Source organism: Trichomycterus rosablanca, chromosome 1 (genome assembly GCF_030014385.1).
Source record: "Trichomycterus rosablanca isolate fTriRos1 chromosome 1, fTriRos1.hap1, whole genome shotgun sequence".
NCBI lineage: Eukaryota > Metazoa > Chordata > Actinopteri > Siluriformes > Trichomycteridae > Trichomycterus > Trichomycterus rosablanca.
This window is the reverse complement of record NC_085988.1, coordinates 27,317,084-27,339,005: the sequence shown is the minus strand read 5'-3', so window position 1 is coordinate 27,339,005 and position 21,922 is coordinate 27,317,084. Positions and strand designations below refer to the sequence as shown.

Genomic DNA, 21,922 nt, shown 5'->3' with positions numbered 1-21,922 from the left:
AGTCTATGCCACACTAAGTCTTATTCTCTGCCATCTACATCTAAAAAGCTAAAAATAGGCTAATGATGGCAGACAACAGCCAACCCTGACAATAAATTAAGCAGTGGGAGCTGACTGAACTGGGTTTCGTGTGTGTGCATGGTGTGCATATTTACAGAGAGCAGTGAGGGAGTTTGCGGCTGGTTTCATCTCTGAAGCGTGTGGCTGACATAATGTTGGGAGTTCTGAGAGGCCACACATAGCTGTACATTTAACATTTAACATTTTCAGCATTTAGCAGACGCCTTTATCCAAAGCGACTTACATTACAGTCTGAGCAACTGAGGGTTAAGGGCCTTGCTCAAGGGCCCAACAGCAGCAACCTAGCAGTGGTGGGGCTTGAACCAGCAACCTTTGGATTACTAGTCCTGTGCCTTAACCACTTAGCTGTACAGTGTAGCACATCTTCTTACTTTAGCCTCTGCAACTCAAACGATTTAAAAAAATAATTCAGCCAAAACTGAATTTATCCAAGGACATCTAGGGTTTGTACGAGGGTTCTTCAAAAAGTTTACGCACTTTTTAAAACTATTTATTAAGAATTTAAAAAAAACAATAACATCACTGTTCTACATGGTCACCTTCCTTTGTGATGCATTTTCCCAGTGTCATACCAACTTTTTAATGCCATCAGCAAAATTGTTTTTGGTTGAGTGTTTAGCCACTAATGCACCGCTGCTTTCACATCATCATCACATGAAAATCTTCCTCCCCTTAAACCTTCTTTGAGTGGCCCAAAAAGGTTGAAATCAGATGGCGCTAAATCCAGACTATAAGCTCTCTCAGACACAACCAATTATTTACTCCCAATCCCACAGTTTCCAACCAAAATATAAAAGTGTTGAAACATTTGAAGATCCCTTGTATGTCTGTGGTACGATGCTGATTCTGCTTAAGTCTGTCACTTAAACTCTTTTAATTGAAAGATGAAGAAATGTAAGCAATTGGTGTCCTGTCCGGGGTGTGTTACTGTATTGTGATTCTAGGGAAACTGTACCCACTGCGACCAAGATAAAGTGGTAGTAAAACAAGAAAATGTTGTGTCTCTTGATTCCACCAATTATTGAACGCTACGTTGATGGTTTTTATTTACACTTGTACTGTAAAATCAGTACACTGATGAGCCAAAACATTGTGGCCACCCCCAAAAATGTGCATGGCAATACCTATTTTGTAACACGTTCAGGAATGCAGCAAGTATAGGCTGCATAAGGACGTAAGTGATTTTGATCAATCAAATCCTTCTGGCCAGACTGGGTTGCACTATCATGGTAGGTTGAGTACCAACTGATAGTGGTCCAAGGAGGGACAAACCACAAATTGCCGACAGATTGCTGGGTGGCCCAAATCCATTGATGAAGGCTGTGTGGTTTGGTACGGACCCACAGATACTGTGGCTCAAATTCTTGTAGCGACAGGCCTGTCAAAGTGCCCATGTTAACTCCTGGACACTGTTGAAAGCATCTACAGTGGGCACATAGGCATTGGCAGAAGCTCGACTGGTCTGATGAATACTCTTCTCCAAGATCGTTCTCCAAGAACAGTTTTTAAATAGTCTTAAAGTTTCTCGTCTTGTAGGACCTTGAAGGGCCTTTTTTTGTTTTTTATTTTTCTTTCATATTTATTTTTTAACCCCCCTCTTTGTGCCTTTCCTGCAGGAAATTATGAGATGGTGAGTTTGTTACTAGCACGGGGGGCCGACCCCTTGCTGAGGGCCCGTGAAGGAAACTCTCTAACATCATCGCTTTATGAGGACATGAACTGCTTTAGTCACGCTGCAGCACATGGACACAGGTAGACTCCTAACCCCCCACTGATTTGCACACACAGTCATTGTATATCTCAATTGCTCTTCAATGATTACACACTCACAAACAGGCTGCCTCTACCCCATACTGATGCACACACAGTTATAGTACACTCTGACTTACTCCCTGCTGATTACTCTCTCACTACGCTGTACATAGCCAGGAAGGATTACACATGTGATTGATGTAGAAAATGACCCCCTACAGATATAGATGTCATATCTGGACAAAAACTCTGGTCTGTAATAGACATTGGTTGGTGGTTAAAGGGGCATTATGGCAAAAAACCCAACATGTAAGCAAGTTTTATTTATCACAATTGTAGAGTATTAAAATTAGCTAGTTTGGCAATTTTATTTTGCACTAAAGCAACAAGGCTAAATTACAAAATGTACTTACACTACATCACTAGTATAAATTCTATCTGGAACCCATAACATAATGGAGTACTAGACAGTGTTTGGCAAGCGCTAACAAAAGAACAACAGTCAAAGTGTGGTGCAATAAACACAGATAATACACAAAATAAATACAGCAGTTGAAATCAATAGTTATGTTAAATGCATCTAGATTTGTTTGATGTCATATTTGTAGATGTTACCATAACTGCTTCCATGCTAAAAGTTTATTTTGTACTTAAACTGTAGGAATGTCCTGAGAAAGCTGCTGTCCCAGCCACAGAAGATGAAGGATGATGTACTTTCCCTGGAGGAGATCTTGGCAGAGGGGGTGGTAGGGGCGGAGACGGAGGTGACACCCTTAGAGGGGGGACAGCCACGTCTCTCCAAGGCCCGCATGAAGGCCCTGCAAGAGGCATCCTTCTACAGCGCCGAGCATGGTTACCTGGACGTCACTATGGAGCTTAGGTCGCTGGGTAAGCATACCCAATTTACTTTACCTTAATTAATTTTACCTTAAAATATCAAGAGGAAATTTCATTTTATTTCCGTGTTTTACAATTGCTTTATCCTAGTCAATGCACACAGTGGGTCTGGGTTACCTGGACTCACTGGGCACAATGTAGTAACAGTCTGGACATCCTGGCCATCAGATATAGCTACTCATGTCTATATGTAGTCAACCAACCAGCCGATAACACAGCTGGGAATTAGAATCCAGGATCCCAGTGGTAGTGTGGTAGTGCGATATGTGTGGTATATTATAATGTATAATTATAAGAAGAAATGAACTTATTATTAAATACTTTTTAAGAGCTGAAAATCTCATAATTAAGTATTAAAATAAATGTAAATGTTACAGCATTATGCAGATTTGTGCATTCAAGGTTAGGGGCCTTTTTAGTTTTAATTATAGAGTGCAATTGTAGGCATGTTTCTTGTTTTGATGTTCACAAAGTTGAATCAGTTCATCTGGACACAAGTTTGTTGTAGAGATACGTTTCGTCACTCAATCCGAATGACTTCTTCATTGACTGAAGAAGTCATTCGGATTGAGTGACGAAACGTATCTCTACAACAAACTTGTGTCCAGATGAACTGATTCAACTTTGTGGATTTGTGTACCTGGATTATTGAGCATGCATCAACAGATTGTGTTGATGTTATTTTTTAGAAAGTTCTGCCTGTAGGAGTGGTATTGAGAGTAGATATGAAGCAGTAAAGTGACATTTTGCTGCCCTCTGCAGGAGTTCCATGGAAGTTTTACGTGTGGCTGGAGTCTTTGCGCAGTGCACAACAACAGTCACGAACTTCAGTCACCCTGTCTCTGCTCCGAGACTTCAGCACCATGAAGGAGGAGGATTACGGAGAGGAGCTGCTCACCGTCTGCCTTCCACTCATGTTTAACATACTCAAGAGCTGCAAGGTACCAACTGTAGTAACTTCACAACACAGTTTACTCTAGAGAGAATCAAGTTAACATTATAATACACACCTAACACTGTTCATTTTGTTTATGCACAGAATGAAGCTATAATGCAGCAGATAGGCTCCATCTTTGGTCACTGCTATGGACCTGCTCCTATCCCTGCCATCTCAGAGATAAAAACCACTCTTTCAGCACAGCTCGGTAAGCAAGCATACAGTGAATGTAAAAAGACTACACACCCCTGTTACAATGGCAGGTTTTTAGGGTGTAAACAAATCAGACCAATGTAAATAATTTCAGATTAATTTCCACCTTTAATGTGACCTCTGATCTGTGCAATTAAATTGCAAAACGAACTTCAATCTTTTAGAGGGAAAATTAAATGACTCCATTAGTGTATAGTCAGTACCTGCCATCAATTTAAGTGACTCATTACATATAGAACACAGTAAAAAAGTGGTACATTTAGCAAAAATGTACATCAAGTCTTCCCGAAGCATGTGGGAAAATGTGTTAGATAGTTTTAAAAGTTATGTTTGGTGATCACCAAAAGAACAGCATACCCACTCATACTGAGGCTTTAGTCATGGTGGAAGGAATTATTAACGGAAGACAACAACCTAAAACATACCTCCACATGCAAAGTCAGTTTCTAATCTATTATACAGTAGGTCACATTAATGGTATAAAAAAAAAGATCTGAAATTATTTATCTTGGTTTAATTTTTTGTGTAACAAAAATTTGGCATTTAACAGGGGCATGATTAAATTTTTTTTAATAAACTAATTGTTGATTGTGTGTATTTATGTCCTGTCTCTTCATTATAGATCCCCACTTCCTAAATAATCAGGAGATGTCTGATGTGACATTTTTGGTGGAAGGAAAGCCATTCTATGCTCACAGGGTTTTACTGATGACGGCATCTGAAAGGTAGGCTTGGCCAAAAGTGCCACCATGCTGCCTAGTGGCTGTAGATCTTCATATTAATGTGTGGTTTTCTCACCATTTTTGGCTGGAGAAATTGCTTTATTTTTAAATATAAATTGACACCATGTAAGAAATATTAATATATATTTTTTTATTTTATTATGATTTTAATTACATTTTAAAAACCTAATATACCCCCTTTAGCAGCTTGGCTGATCAAATACATTTAGGCTAAGGAAAAAAGTGTACATTTTACTTTTAGTCAAATAATTTCTTTATTCTTGTATATATATTCTCATTAATATGAAGGTGGTGATACATTTGGGTGCTTGGGTGATGTAGTGTTAAATTGTTTTTAGAGCATTTACTGTTGAATGAAAATAATAAATGAAATCTAATTTTCAGCCCTCATTCATATTGTAACTGCTCTTTTTGAAGTAATTTTGCCTGAAAATTAATTTTTTCCTGTTATATATCATTTGTCTTTAATCATTAACAGGTTTAAGTCTCTTCTTGGGTCCAGTAGTTCCGACAGCTCCCAGCACTGCAAGGAAATCGAGATCAGTGATGTAAAGTACAACATATTCCAGGTAACACCAGCAACAGATTACATTTTTTCTGTTCAGCTTAACATCTTTGTGCTCTGATATGAAGAATTAATCATTTTTTCGTCGGCTGTCTTCAGGTGATGATGTCATACCTGTACTCCGGGGGGACAGAGATTCTGAAGCTGGATGTGTCTGAGCTGTTGGAGGTAGGACATAAAAACAACATTTGCATATAATACAGACATCTATACAGACTTCAGAACAGATTCAAGGCCTGAAATTCGATTCTTTTGTTTATGAAAAAAAAACAATGGCCATCAAATAATTGAATATGACATGACTGATAGAAAATTAAATTGGTAGCGTGTTGTAAAAGTTTTCTAGCCATTGATCAGTGTTCTGTGTATGTGTGAATGTCTAACTTGAATTTTCCTCTTCTAGCTGCTGTCAGTGGCGACTCTGTTCCAGTTAAGCGGGCTGCAGCGTCACTGTGAACAGCTCTGTGCTCGGAACATCGACCCTGATAATGCACTCAGCGTCTACAGTACAGCTAAGGTGAACAGCACAGTCCACATCTATCACACAGCACAGAGACACTTAGCAAGGACAATAGAGTGGTACTGCTTTTTCTATGAAGCGAAGTGGGAGTAGAGCCGTAGGCAGGATGGGTGTATATAAATTCCAGACTTTTCCATTCCTGTATTTATTTGGGTTATTTCTGTCTAATATTAACTATAGTTTGATGATCTGATACATATAATGTGACAAATATGCCAAAATAAAAGGAATCAGGTGAGGGCAGATACTTTTTCACAGGACTGTATGCATACACAGACTTGACATTTTTCTGCATTTAGCAGATGCTTTTATCCAAAGCAACTTTCAGAACTGTAACAGTATATTGTCTAAGCAATTGAGGGTTACGGGCCTTGCTCAAGGGCCCAACAGTGGCAACCTGGCAGTGGTAGGGCTTGAACCAGTGACCTTTGGATTACTAGTCCAGTACCTTAACCACTAGGCTACAACTGCCCTTAAATCTGACTTAAAGACTTAAATCTGTGCCTCCTCTTATACTGTCTTTAGCATTCTGTATTTTACACTGTGCCCTTCAGACATTGTAGTTAGTCTCACAACTCCATCTTTTTTATGCTACATTCACAATGCATGTGAATTCTTGTATATTTTCAGGCTCATGGTGCAGTGGAGCTGAGAGTGTACTGTGAAGGCTACTTTCTGCAGAACATGGGGACTTTACTGGAAAGAGAGAGTTTCTGCAGCCTGATCTCTGGTACTCGCTCAGCTTCTGGGAGAGATTCGGCACTGTTGGAGGAACTAGAGGATCTGCTTGCACAGAGAACGGGCTCCCTTCACATCACCACCAATGTGTAAACGGAGGAGAAAGGGGAGCCAACTAGTGATGGTGATTGGAAGTAAATGAGAAAGACTGGAAATAGAATGTACAAGATGATGCTGGGAAATAAAGAAAAGGACAAATGACAGTGATGAGTGAAAGAGAATTGTTCAGAGAGAGAGAGAGAGAGAAGACTATGAGGGACCAGTGGAAGTCGTGCCTGGAAAGAGACTCGTGTAAGAATAATAATGACCAGTGTGAGCACTGGAAGCTTGCAACAATGGACAATGCACAAAAAAACTGTATAACTGCATACTGAATGCAGTGGCATTCCTGTAACTAAAGCTCTCGATTTTCAGAGTTTCCCTCTATTCTTTGACCAACTTCTGTTGCTTAAAGACGCCACAATGTAAGATTTGAGCTGGGCCAAATGTAGTGGGAGAAATGTGTATTTTATAAGCTAAACTACAAGATTTAACTTTTTAAAGCATTTTCTATTTAATGTGTGAGATTATTTAAGTTCCCATTTTATTGTGCTCTATGCCAAACAAATAAAATAATATAAAGCCAAATGTTATTTTTTAAAATGCAAAACCAGCTTCAATGATAACAAATGATATCAAGTTTGCCAGAATAAACACTAAGGGTGTTTTCACACCTGCACTTTGAATCAGCTAAGATCAGACTTGGGTTAGTTTCCCCCTTGTGAACACAGTTATGTTATGAACACACTAATTGTATTTGGGTGCGGACCAAAACAACCACATTAAGACCCTTCAGAGGAGGTGGTCTCTGTCCGGTCCCAGACGAGTCTAAAGCAGTACAGCATTTGTAAGACATGTACAACATTTGTGGCATTTAGTGGATGCTTTTATCCAATTGTGACTGAACACAGCATAAGCAATTAAGGGTTAAGAGCCCTGCTCAAGGGCCCAACAGTGGCAACTTGGCGGAGGTAGGGCTTGAACTGGCAACCTATTGATGAGTGTTGCCATTCTCCATTTTAAGAATTCCCACGATCTTGCCACAAAAATCCTAAGATTGTACTAAAAATCCCAAGTAACTGAAACTGACAAAATTGTAAAGATTTATATACGTATTTTCATAAGGATTGACAAAATCATCGAATGATGACATGAGATCACAGTTTAAACTGTTTACACTACGATAATTGACAGATTTATTCCTGCAGTCTATCACAGCAATTACCAAAAAAATTGAAGTAAAATGCACAGATGACAACAGACCATGTTCTCACGTCCAAGAAAATGTAAGTAAGTAAAGAACTAAATGTACAGTAGCCGTAGAAATGGCCAGTGACAAAGGTTATTATTTAGAAGTTGTACACTTTGTCATTCCTTATGTATGACTGTAGACCATAAAATTGCATGCAGATTTTAATTGCTTGAGTGCAAATAAAAAATCCCCAAATCCGAAATCATTCCCGCAAATCCCAAGTCGAGCCCCCAAATTCCAAGATCTTGGAAAATCCCAAGGTGTGGCAACACTGATATACACTAGTTCAAATCAATACCTGTTTGTTGTATTCACGTTCTTACTATTTACATCTGACCAATAAGCGGAGTGAACGTTCTCACATAGTTTGTTGTATGGCGTTTTGGTGCACTTGGATTTTTCTGTGTAAAAGAAACTGAACCAAGATGAAATATTTCAAGTTAACAAACATATCAACTGATTTGAACCAAATCAAACCAACTATAGGTGTGAAAACGCCCAAGAATTACATGTGAAAACACCCTAAGTGACGAGTATGTATCCACAGTGCCATCTGCTGACACTGAGCTGTAGATTTTAGTGAAAGTGTGATTCTGGTCCAAATAAACTTGATTTGATAAAAATATGTTGGTCGCTTCATGTTGTAGTAGGTAAATAAAAGTGAGCTCATGTAAAAGCTCGAGTATAACAGTGCATCTTACCTAAATGCAGCACAATACAGCTTCATTCACTGACCTACCGTGCTTTAAACACAAAGTAACAATAGTCTGAAAGAGCATCCATGTACAGATTGTAGCACCCACACCCAAAAACATCTTCTATTACTATGTTAACCACAATTCAGATGGGATCGTCCCCCCCCTAAACTCGAAATATTTATAACTCGACGCGCTTCGGGGAGAAATTTGTACCCTTAAACTTGACATTCCCTTAAATTCGACATGTTCAGCCTTTTTTTTTAAATTTAATTTCAAATTAACATTGAACAGCCGCTTTGTTCAGCGCTCGGCTTGAGTGGTGAGGTGAAACGTCTTCGAAGTGCAACTATGAGATGAATAACAATCAAATCCACTCTTGTGTTTAGCTGTACAGTACAATACTTTCCTCACTGTATCACTAATACATTTGTTATAGTGGGTGGTACTGAGAAATTGTAAGAATCAGCTTTTCCGGGTCTAAAACGCTTATTGTAAAAAAAAAAAAAAAAAAGAAAAGAAAAAGAAAAAGAAAAAGAAAAAAGAAAAAAAAAAGCTTAACGTGGTTTACTGTACTAAAACAACGACACAGGAACACTTAACTTCTCTTAATTATTACTGCTTAGAAGTTCTCTCCACTAATGTAATTCCTCGCTTATCGTTTTAGTACAATAAATCTACACTGAAATAAAATTGGAAAAAAGAAAACCAGTTAAAAATCTATATAAAAATACAATAAAACCTGCACTTTACCTTTACTTCTTTTTTTATTTCCTTATGCTTCTTAATCATGAAGATGCCTGATCTTGGAATATCGTATTTCGTTCAGTAAAGGCGCACACACATGAGAAGCGACAAAATAGTGGTGCACAAAACTTCCTTAATGTGGGAAAAAAGTGCAAAAGCGCAAAAGCAATTTTTCAATTGTATTTTAGTGTTATATTATATTTGTGTTATTTTCAGTGTATAAGTGTCAAAAACAACCTTATTATTTTACATTAGCCTAAAATATATGCAGTTCCACGGAACCATGGGACGCATTAACAGGTTTCCCCATACATCCTTATGAGAAAAAAATACCTTGAAACTCAACATCTTTTAAACTTATTGCCAGTCCCAGAACCCACTGATTTAAGGTACCACTGTAGTTTTACATAGGAATCCGAGAGGCTGTTTATAGGCTTAGTTCATATTTAAATGTTATATTTAAATGTGCCACTCTATCACGCAAGCTCTGGTAAGCTACAGGCTAACTTTCCACCCATTAACTTCACTTACAAACCAACCTTCAGCCACTTGTCTTGCACACAAAACCAGCCATTCACAGTTTGTCTTCTTTGCACATGGATTCAGCTCTTCCTCTGAGCATGTTTGCTCAGTAAAGGTTTATTTATTTGACATTTTTTTACATAACTTGTGATAAATTTCTCACCTCTGAATTCCATTTTTGGCTGGGTGCAAGTGACAAACACTAAGTTATACACATATTACCCTGAGAAACTAATCCCAAGTGAATAGAGACTGACTTAAGCGACACTTCATTACTATACAAACCTTACTGTATAAAAAAAAATCTTTTAATTTTGCACATGAATTCATAACAGGGAATTTCTGGCACACTTCTGTCGTAATGGAGGCATTTGTTAAATACAAAGATGTGTCCACATGCAAGCACATAACTACAGATATTCATAGTAAGAGAATGAGTTTATTGTTTCATTCATTTTTTCCTGTTCTAAAGTTGCTTACAGTTATATTACAGCTTCATATTTGTTCCTGCTGTCTTGTTCATCCTGTTTATAATCTACACTCACATGTTCAGTTGTACTCTACTGTATAAAATAGCATGATTAACAACAGGTATTGCTTTGTTTCTGTTTCGACAAAAAGTCTTCCCACGCCTGTAAACTAGGGGTTGATGACACTGATGGAGTTTCTTTGTAAGAGGTAAATGATAGTGCACTAAAAGTTCGGGAGAAGGGACACAAACCAGCGGCTAGAAGAACAGAGCAAAAAGAAGAGAGAAAATTTTATCTAGTAGCACAGGGGGAGCAGTAAAGGGGTACAAAGAGTTTAACGATTACACTAGTGCCATGCAAAGAAAAGCCAGTGTCTGGCATGCACACAGCAATACAAGTTAAAAGCAAAGACCAGGTACCACGGACCCCCTTCATGTGGAAAGAAGGTCAGATGGGTCTATTTACAAGAGAACCAATGTAGCTTTTTCTCACAATCGATTGCGCATGAAACTGAAATATTAACAAAATGCTTATTTCCTGCCCAAAGAAGCTAGACTACATTCTTTACTGGTAAAAGATCATTTTTAAAACATATACTACAATTTTTCTCATTTAAAGCTAGAAACAAAATGTCCACATACTTTAAATAAGGACGTAAGAAAGTTCAAATGAATGAACCTGCATCACCCCGTACATACGAACACTTGAGGGTGTAAATAAATAACATTCAATAACTCTTACATTTCCTCTTAATATACATAATGACAATAACTTGGATAAGCAATTGATCAGATGAATAAATAAGGAAAATACAAAAATATCCACAATGTATTAAACACTGTTCTTCATTTTCTAATGCTGGTAATCATGATATGGTATGAGATATGAACTCCAAAATCACTGGAAACTCAAGATTCAGTGCAACTGCTACTCCGATATGAGGTCAAACTAAAGAGTATTTCATCGATGATCATAAATCAGTCATAAAATACAAGAGATTATTACATGTGGCAGCACATGATTTCAAATGGAGTCTACGTACAAACAAAATGAAACATTAGTAGTACATCTAGGCAATTTCTTATACATAAGTATTGGTCTGTACAACAGAACAAGTCATTCATTAGAATAATCCCATTACCCACAGCCCCATATCTCTATGACACCATTCATATCCACCCCAGCCCAGACATAGAAGCAAATTAGTCCATTTGCAGCAGATCAAACACAACTCTATTTAAAGAAAGTCAGCAATACAATCTGAAGGGTTTTTAAATTCCATTAGGACAATTCAAATAGTCTTTTCTCACCATTCGTCCACTGGCTGTTTAGTCCTTTTTAATGACATCCCAGAGTTGTGCATGCCCAAGTACAGGTTTGTCGAGGTGAAGGCTCAGAATGTTTACTGTATGTGTGTGTCTCGGGTCAGATGAGGAGAGGGTACAGCATGGGTAGGACAGACACCTGCGTTGGTGTACATTTTCCTCAGAGAGCACAAAGGAATTGAAGAAGAAAGGTAAGGATGAAGAATGAAGTGTCTTGTTCCCTCATAGCGCCCTCCATTAACAGATGTGAGTGACTGCGATGGTAGGTGGAGCAGAGGAGTAGGGTATTAATAGCTTTTCTGGATAATTCCTGGTAGTAAAAAGAAGTCATCATACAAATGAGGAAAGGGGGCATTAAAAAGACAAAAATTATCACAACAAGGACAGGTTTAAGGAAACGGCACAGGGAGGGAATAGTTTTTTTTATACATGCTACATGTGTATGTAAAATTCCTCCTCATGTGATCATCTGTATACAGTCATTCCATTACTGATGTCAGCTGTGATGTTAATAATAATGACCAGTCCAATAATTTCTGTTCTAAGTAAATTTGATTACTTATAAATGTCTAAGAAGGGCTCCTCCTGTGTCCCAACAGAAGCCACCATCATGTCACTGTCCCTGGCATTGCCTTGCAGGCACTTAAAGTCACTAGGCTCATGATCGTGCCTCATGCTGTTATGCTGGTGTCTGTTGGGCGTGCCAGGTGGATGAGGCACCTGGCCGTTCTTCTCGTCTGAAAAAAGTTGTTTAATTACGTCAAAGAAGCTACTCAATGGGCTGCCTAGGTACACAGACGGGAAAGAAGAAAGAAAACAAAAAAAGAGAAACAGAGAGAACAAACAAACAAATGAATAATGGGCTTCACGCAAGAAGAAGTGGCCAGAAAAAGAAAGGACCAGGGCAAGGGTATAATTACTGACTGTGAACCATTTGATGCAATACACCAATTCCTAATGTAGCCTGTTAATCTATGAACAAGGAGTCTACCATAGGACCACTACTAATATTAAGTCAGTGGTGGATCAAATTCAAAACATTGCTGGAATGAAAGTAGTCCACCACTCAACCATTATCTGACCACTGATGGATGGGAAGATGGTAGCTAACAATTATCTGATTGTGATGCTAAACCTATCAGACCTCAACAAACCTCAAAAAGAGCCACAATGCCACTCCATATTACACATGACAAATGATTCTTGAGTAGGCGCAGTGCCGAGTGGCAGCCGATTGCAACAGCTCTGTCCTCAGAGACGTTACTTTTAACCTATATTAGGTTTATACTCTACTTTACTTAGCACTATGCTTACTTTATTTTCTTAACTTTTATTATTTCATACATTTTTAGTTTTCGCCTTGCATATACATGCAGTTCAGGAACAGAGAACAATACTCGCTTTACTCGCTTGTCCTTGCTTACTTAATAAGTCTTTTTCTTAATAATTTTTTCTGATGTACCTTATGCAATTTTTTTTTATGTACCTTGATATATATATATATATATATATATATATATATATATACATATACAGTATATATCCATCCATCCATCTATCCATCCATCCATCCATCCATCCATCCATCCCAACAGGCAGCAACAAATTCTAGTTTTGGAATAGGATGTCCAACAAGCTCATTTTGGCCACACTGTGTATAATTAGATGATATATGACTACTGTAATAATCTAGAATTTTAAGGGCATGAGAGGAGTAACATTATAGCATGGCTACAAATAAGAATGCCATCTCTGGTGTATCAGACATGAACCAATGAGCAAGAACATTAGGACCACCTCTGTAATTTGCTGTCACAATTTACTAAGATTTTAACATCATGTTTTACACACTTTGGTTACATTCATGACAGGACAGGTAATTACTGGTTACACAATATTCACCAGTTCAAGTTTTGATTTTGTATCTCCAATTCACCTCACTTGCATGTCTTTGCATGTGGGAGGAAACCGGAGCTCCTAGAAGAAACCCACACAGACACAAGGAGAACATGCAAAGTCCACACAGAAAGGACTCAGGCTGCTCCACCTGGGGATTAAACCTAGGATCTTCTTGCTGTAAGGCGACAGTGCTACCCACTGAGCCACCGTGCCGCCCCCAGTGGCATGTATTAAACATACAGAACAGACCCAAGTGACTTTGAAGTTTAATCAAGATCTATGTTTATTATCGCTTATGGATGGCAGGAGCTTCAGTCTGCTCAACTAGTTAATGTTTTAAATAGTCTATACCCAGAGAATGATGTGGGTGTGAATGCCAGACCCCTACAGAGAGTGGATTTAACAGCTCTGTTTTGCTGACATGGTTCAGGTCCATTTGTTTCCTGAGAAGTATTCTGTCCAGTTATTTGATTCATTTGACAGAACATTTGAATTATTATAAATGTGGTCACTTCCAGGATGGCAATGCTACCATTTACATGGCAAGAGAATCACTACATTAAAAAGGTCATATAAGTCTGGACTTTGATTAGGTCATTCCAAAACCATAATGTTGTTTCTTTTAAGGCATTCAGAGGTGAACTACATTTTCAGTTGTGCTTGAGCTCTAGATCGCAGACTGCAGTCCGGACACTGCTCTACAGGATCTTTGGGTGGAAAGCACACGGAATTGAAAATTTCGATCAATAATGGTCGACAACTGTTGAGATTCAAACCCAGATCTCAGCAGTGGTGCGATAGCATAATAAGCTGTTGCTGTGAGAAATATGCTATATTACTTTTATTGTATGCTAGGCTGTTCCTGTAGTCTGACACCTGTTTGTAGTTTCTTTCCTCTGAGCACATTATTCGTTCATCATTCATCAGTGCATCGTGGGAGTGATCCAGTGTTCAGCCACACACACGCTCTGAGTCGCTCGATACTGAGTGAGAGGCAGGAAGCAGTGGCATTGATGGCCAAGTGAGAAAGTGTGATTGATAAAGAAAAGAAAGCAAGCAAACGAGGAAGAATGGTGGATGAGAAGACAGAGTGAGACAGTGAGAAAGAGTGAACAGTGATGGAATGCAGTAGGTGTGACATTGTTACACTACAGCCTGGTGTATTCTTCCTCCCTGATATTAGAACACACCACCTGACACACCTGAAACATGACGTTTAGCTTATTTCTTCTTGTCTCTTCAACCTAGATTGTGCGCTGATGAACAGATTGAACCACTTGTATTTACACTTGGGGTTCTATGTGTACCTTGTTTCAGCTGTCCTGTCTGACTACATCAGATTTAAGCACTGAAACCATACACTGCGTACGTAATACAACCCCTGGCAAAAAATATGGAATCACCACTCTTGGAAGATGTTCTGTCAATTGTTTAATTTTGTAGAAAAAAAATAAATCACAGACATGCCACAAAACTATCATTTTTCAAAATGTCAACCTTCTGGCATTAAGAAACAATAAAAAAAAGAAACAAATATAATAGTTGTGGTCAGTCACAATTGCTTTTTTTAGATGAAGTAGAGGAAAAAAATATGGAATCACTCAAATCTGAGGAAAAAATTATGGAATCACTCTGTAATTTGCAGTTTAAAAACAAAACATCTGCAGCAGATTAGATTTGCTAATTATTCTTCAGTTTAAAAAGAGTGCTTACACCTCGGAGAGCTGTTGCACAAAGCAGATTGTCATGAATCATGGTTCCAACACAAGATATGTCAGTTGAAACAAATGAGAGGATTATAAAACTCCTTCAAGAAGATAAATCATTGTGGAATGTCGCAAAAGATGTTGGTTGTTCCCAGTAAGCTGTGTTTAAAATCTGGACCAAGTACAAACAAAATGGGAAGGTTGTAAAAGGGAAGCATACTGGTAGACCAAGTAAGACATCAAAGCATCAAGATAGAAAACAAAGCAATATGTCTTGAAAACAGAAAATGCACAACAAAACAAATGAGAAACAAGTGGCCGGAAAGTGGAGTCAATGTCTGTGACTGAACTGTAAGAAATCACCTAAAAGAAATGGGATTTACATACAGAAAAGCCAAACAAAAGCCACCATTAACACCTAAAAAGAAAAGAACAAGGTTAAAGTAGGCTAAAGAAAAGCAATCGTGGACTGTGGGTGACTGGATAAAAGTGATCTTCAGTGATGAATCGCGAATCTGCATTGGGCAAGGTGATGATGCTGGAACTTTTGTTTGGTGTCTGTCCAATGAAATTTATGAAGATAACTGCCTAAAGAAAACATGTTAATTTCCACAGTTGTTGATGATATGGGCCTGCATGTCGGGTAAAGGCACAGGGGAGATGGTCTTCAATAAATGCCAAAGTCCACATTGAAATTTTGGACGCTTTTCTTATTCCATCAGTTGAAAGGATGTTTGGTGATGATGACTTCATTTTTCAAGATGATAATGCATCTTGCCATAGGGCAACAGACGTGAAAACTTTCCTTCAAGAAAACATATAATGTCAATGGCATGGCCTGCAAATAGTCCGGATCTCAATCCATTTGAAAATCTCTGGTGGAAATTGAAGAAAATGGTCAATGACAAGGTTCCAACCTGCAAAGCTGATCTGGCAACAGCAAGAGACAGTTGAAGGCAGATTGATGAAGAATACTGTTTGTCATTAGTTAACTCCATGCCTCAGAGAGTTTAAACCATTATAAAAGCCAGAGGTGGTGCAACAAAGTAATAATGGTGCAGTGTTTTCTAATGATTCCATAATTTTTTCCTCAGATTTGAGTGATTCCATATTTTTTTCCTCTACTTGATCTAAAAAAAAGCAATTGTGACTGACCACAACTATTATATTTGTTTCTTTTTTTATTGTTTCTTAATGCCAGAGGGTTGACAGTTTGATAAATGATAGTTTTGTGGCATGTCTGTGATTTATTTTTTTTCTACAAAATTAAACAATTGAAAGAACATCTTCCAAGAGTGGTGATTCCATAATTTTTGCCAGGGGTTGTAGATCGCCAACATTTATGATAAAAACATAAAACATTATTATTTTTTATATTTTTATGCATTTTCGCGTCTAATTGCCTGATTGCGTCATGCTTCCTCTCCACCAATGCCGATCCCCGCTCTGATTAAGGAGAACAAAGCTAACCCACGCCCCCTCCGACACGTGGGCAGCATGCCATATGCATCTTATCACCTACACTTTGACGAGTGCAGTGCAGCTCAGCACTGTGTATGGAGAGACACACCCTGAGAGCACTCTTTTCTCACCTCTGTGCAGGCGGCATCGATCAGCCAGCAGTCGTAATTGCATTAGTTACGAGAGAGAGACCCCATCCGGCTTAATCCCACCCATATCTGAACAACAGGCCAATCGTTCATGTGGCTGCTCAGCCCAGCCGGCAGGCAGAGCTGAGATTCGATATGATGTATTCAAGATCCCAGCTCTGGTCCCAGCATGTATTTTTCCGCTAGCACACCAGCGCTGAGATTCTGAACACCAAAGTTTGAATTTCGGCTCTGCAACCGGTCGGCTGGGCACCATCTAGTGGGCACAATTGGCAGTGCCTGCAGCAGACAAAATTGGCCACCGTGTCTGCTGAGTGGGAGAAGGCCGGACTAAGTGGGTGGGGTCTTCAAACGCTGTGTAAGGACCCGGGTTAGCAAACCGAAGCATCTGTGCAGAAGTGGATGAGCCTCATGTGCGAATCCACCGAAGCATGGGCAAAAAATAAGGGGTTGAGGACTACACACACATCTAGAAGAGGTGTGGAGCAGGCAAATATACCCTCCTCGAACGCAATCGGGGTCCCCAGCAGCGGAAGACTAACTGGCTACGCTACATCGAGAGAAAAAGCGTAATTAAATTTAAAAAAAATTTAAAAAACGAACATCCGCAGCAGGAAGGTGGATAGAACAGAGATAGCACAGAACTGAGAGCTAGTTGTCACAATGTGACAGGCTGCTCCAGCCGTGTGAAAAAGTATATACAGTGTATCACAAAAGTGAGTACACCCCTCACATTTCTGCAAATATTTTATTATATCTTTTCATGGGACAACACTATAGAGATAAAACTTGGATATAACTTCGAGTAGTCAGTGTACAACTTGTATAGCAGTGTAGATTTACTGTCTTCTGAAAATAACTCAACACACAGCCATTAATGTCTTAATGGCTGGCAACATAAGTGAGTACACCCCACAGTGAACATGTCCAAATTGTGCCCAAAGTGTCAATATTTTGTGTGACCACCATTATTATCCAGCACTGCCTTAACCCTCCTGGGCATGGAATTCACCAGAGCTACACAGGTTGCTACTGGAATCCTCTTCCACTCCTCCATGATGACATCACGGAGCTGGTGGATGTTAGACACCTTGAACTCCTCCACCTTCCACTTGAGGATGCGCCACAGGTGCTCAATTGGGTTTAGTCCATCACCTTTACCTTCAGCTTCCTCAGCAAGGCAGTTGTCATCTTGGAGGTTGTGTTTGGGGTCGTTATCCTGTTGGAAAACTGCCATGAGGCCCAGTTTTCGAAGGGAGGGGATCATGCTCTGTTTCAGAATGTCACAGTACATGTTGGAATTCATGTTTCCCTCAATGAACTGCAGCTCCCCAGTGCCAGCAACACTCATGCAGCCCAAGACCATGATGCTACCACCACCATGCTTGACTGTAGGCAAGATACAGTTGTCTTGGTACTTCTCACCAGGGCGCCGCCACACATGCTGGACACCATCTGAGCCAAACAAGTTTATCTTGGTCTCGTCAGACCACAGGGCATTCCAGTAATCCATGTTCTTGGACTGCTTGTCTTCAGCAAACTGTTTGCTGGCTTTCTTGTGCGTCAGCTTCCTTCTGGGATGACGACCATGCAGACCGAGTTGATGCAGTGTGCGGCGTATGGTCTGAGCACTGACAGGCTGACCTCCCACGTCTTCAACCTCTGCAGCAATGCTGGCAGCACTCATGTGTCTATTTTTTAAAGCCAACCTCTGGATATGACGCCGAACACGTGGACTCAACTTCTTTGGTCGACCCTGGCGAAGCCTGTTCCGAGTGGAACCTGTCCTGGAAAACCGCTGTATGACCTTGGCCACCATGCTGTAGCTCAGTTTCAGGGTGTTAGCAATCTTCTTATAGCCCAGGCCATCTTTGTGGAGAGCAACAATTCTATTTCTCACATCCTCAGAGAGTTCTTTGCCATGAGGTGCCATGTTGAATATCCAGTGGCCAGTATGAGAGAATTGTACCCAAAACACCAAATTTAACAGCCCTGCTCCCCATTTACACCTGGGACCTTGACACATGACACCAGGGAGGGACAATGACACATTTGGGCACAATTTGGACACAATTTGGACATGTTCACTGTGGGGTGTACTCACTTATGTTGCCAGCTATTTAGACATTAATGGCTGTGTGTTGAGTTATTTTCAGAAGACAGTAAATCTACACTGCTATACAAGCTGTACACTGACTACTCTAACTTATATCCAAGTTTTATTTCTATAGTGTTGTCCCATGAAAAGATATAATGAAATATTTGCAGAAATGTGAGGGGTGTACTCACTTTTGTGATACACTGTATATGTATATGATACCTATATAGTGAATTGTTAGCTTAGCCTTTATAATCATGACAGATCTACTTGAGTTGATTGCAGCAATCAGACTTCAGTTCCTCTAATCAAATATGCATTTTTTTCCATACAAATAAATTCATCAAGTTAAGATCCTACAAACACACTGGAGGAATGCAGTGTAGCATCTCTAACCACTTCTAACCACTTCAATCTAGTCGTATTCAATTACCAGATTGGATTATGCTTCCTCTCTACTGCTGCTGACTTCCACTCCTGACCGAGGAGAGCCATGACTAACACACGCCTCCTCCGACACATGTGCAGTAGTTGACTGCATCTTTTCACCTGCGAGAGACGAGTTCATATGGGGCTCATTCTCTGGCAAGGAGAGTCACACATCAATGTCATTATATCTCGCAACTCATGAGTTTGAGATGTCGGCTCTGGTGTGCTAGTGTGTAGCATCTCTAACCATATTAAAGGTTTTTTTTAATGTTTTAATTATTTAAACAGATTAACAGCAACAGCTTATTTAGATCTAGTAATGAATCAGTGGAATATGACTAAGCTCATAAAATATCCATGGACCTGTAAGCAGGAACAAATTTAATAATATGTTTGTTGGGAGCAAGTAAGTTTAAAAACACAATAATATATAAGATTAACAGTGATATTTAAATTATTTTAATAATGTTGCTTAGCCCAGAGTGTTCCTTTTTTATGAACTGTCCACATTTTAATGAAGGTTTGTTAATATGATATTAGATCAGACCAGAGATTAAGTCATAGAGATGTTGAGTCATAGTGAATTAGTACACTGGCTTTGTAAGTAATTTCAGAACGCTGTTGTAGAGCTGGTTCTGTGTCAGTAGGTGGCGCTGTTATCAAGGAGGTGGAAGGGATACAGGCTTGCAGCAGATGATGGGTGAGTCAGAAGGAAAGACATGCATAGAAAAGCAAATAAAGGTGATTCCTTTGTTATTTTAAACTTTCCAAACTAGACTTGAGGGCTGCTGTTTGGGACACACCATTTCTTTTTCTCTCTAAACTTTCTCTTTCTCTCTTGACTGATGTTGTGGACATACAGAGAGATAAATCCAATATTCAACCACTTTTGTTATAGTTTTTATTCTACTACTGATCAACTATATTTACACACATAACAGCACGACGACATACAATTATAAAAATGTATGTATTTTTATGTGTTATTATTACTGTTTATTTATTAGGATTTTAACATCATGTTTTACACACTTTGATTACATTCATGACAGAAACAGTAGTTACTCGTTACACAAGATTTATCAGTTCACAAGTTTAATGTCAAACACAGTCATGGACAATTTTGTATCTCCAATTCACCTCACTTGCATATCTTTGGACTGTGGGAGGAAATCGGAGCTCCCGGAGAAACACAGAAAGGACCCGGACCGCCCAATCTGGGGATTGAACCCAGGACCTTCTTGATGTGAGGTGAGCCTACCCACTGAGCCACCATGCCACCCAATTTTTATGTATAAAAAATTCACTGGGTGAAAGTTGGGAAACATCCCAGACAGGTTGCCAGTTCATCACAGGGTAAAAGAAGGATTGCCAAGTTCAAAATTATGCCCCCATTATTAATGTCATTAAAGTCCAAAGATTGGCTAAGCCAATAAACTACCCTAACCTTGCTTAATAGATAAATAAATGTACTTTAAATTATTGTCCTGTTAAAACTTTAGTTTAGATTTAGTTTTTTGGGGTAAATTACATTAATCCCTTCTCTTATATGTTGCATTACACTGCTTCATTCAAGTTTTCCCACACTGTGTATATGGAGTTCATAAAATCCATCTCTTCTTTGTCCAAACATAAGAAGTTGAATTATTGTCAGACATCCATTTTTATTTCATCTGACATGACATACAAAGAGATAAATCCAATATTCAACCACTTTTGTTCGTTTTAATTGCACACATAACAGCACTTGACGTCATACTTACAATTATAAAAATGTATGTATTTTTTATATATTATTATTGTTTATTTATTAGGATTTTAACATCATGTTTTACACTTTGGTTACATTCATGACAGAAACAGTAGTTACTCATTACACAAGATTCATCAGTTCACAAGTTTGTCAAACACGGTCATGGACAATTTTGTACCTTTAATTTACCTCACTTGCATGTCTTTGGACTGTGGGAGGAAACCGGAGCTCCCAGAGGAAACCCACGCAGAAATTAGGAGAACATGCAAAGTCTGCCACTTCATTTTTATTATAAAAATTCACTGAGTGAAAGGTAGGAAACACCCCAGACAGGTTGCCAGTCCATCACAGGGTAAAAGAAGGATTGCCAGTTTCCATATTATGCACCCATTATTAATGTAATTTAAGTCTGAAGATTGGCTAAGCCAATGAAGCACCCTCACCTTGCTTAAAAAGTAAATAAATAAATTTACTTTTTTACTTAAATAAATGTATTTTTTGTCCTGTTAAAACACCCAGATTAAGTTTTTTTTTTTGTAAATTATATAAATTCCTTCTTTTATATGTTATTACTATTACATTGCTTCATTCATGTTTTCCCCCCACTGCGTATATGGAGTTTAACTTACAGTACAGTTACAATATACAGTCTGAGCAATTGGGGATTTAGGGCCTTGCTCAAGGGTCCTACAGCAGCAACCCGGCAGTGGTGGGGTTTAAACCAGCAACCTTCTGATTGCTAGTACTGCCCTGTTCATAAAATCCAACTCTTCTTTGTCCAGACATAAGAAATTGAATTATTGTCTGACATCCATTTTTATTTTACCTGACCACTATACCACTGTTTTGATTTGTCTAAATGATTGTGTGCATGTGTTACACATCTTACTTTGCTTCTTTTTGAGAAAAAGAATTTATGTGGGATGCAGGA

General features: G+C 38.9%; 2 protein-coding genes across 2 annotated transcripts in view; one reads left to right on the top strand and one right to left on the bottom strand.

Moving 5' to 3' along the window:
* Window positions 1-7,082, top strand: part of abtb2b (ankyrin repeat and BTB (POZ) domain containing 2b) — a 70,298-nt gene extending 63,216 nt beyond the window's left edge. The window contains exons 10-18 of the mRNA XM_063001326.1: window positions 1,698-1,833; window positions 2,495-2,721; window positions 3,493-3,671; window positions 3,770-3,875; window positions 4,503-4,605; window positions 5,102-5,192; window positions 5,288-5,356; window positions 5,592-5,705; window positions 6,339-7,082. Coding sequence (XP_062857396.1) covers window positions 1,698-1,833; window positions 2,495-2,721; window positions 3,493-3,671; window positions 3,770-3,875; window positions 4,503-4,605; window positions 5,102-5,192; window positions 5,288-5,356; window positions 5,592-5,705; window positions 6,339-6,539 — 1,226 coding nt within the window. The 3' untranslated portion in view covers window positions 6,540-7,082. The remainder of the gene's footprint in view (window positions 1-1,697; window positions 1,834-2,494; window positions 2,722-3,492; window positions 3,672-3,769; window positions 3,876-4,502; window positions 4,606-5,101; window positions 5,193-5,287; window positions 5,357-5,591; window positions 5,706-6,338) is intronic.
* Window positions 7,083-11,329: 4,247 nt separating this feature from the next.
* Window positions 11,330-21,922, bottom strand: part of brsk2a (BR serine/threonine kinase 2a) — a 393,831-nt gene continuing 383,238 nt past the window's right edge. Inside the window, exon 19 of the mRNA XM_063001316.1 lies at window positions 11,330-11,806. Coding sequence (XP_062857386.1) covers window positions 11,784-11,806 — 23 coding nt within the window. The 3' untranslated portion in view covers window positions 11,330-11,783. The remainder of the gene's footprint in view (window positions 11,807-21,922) is intronic.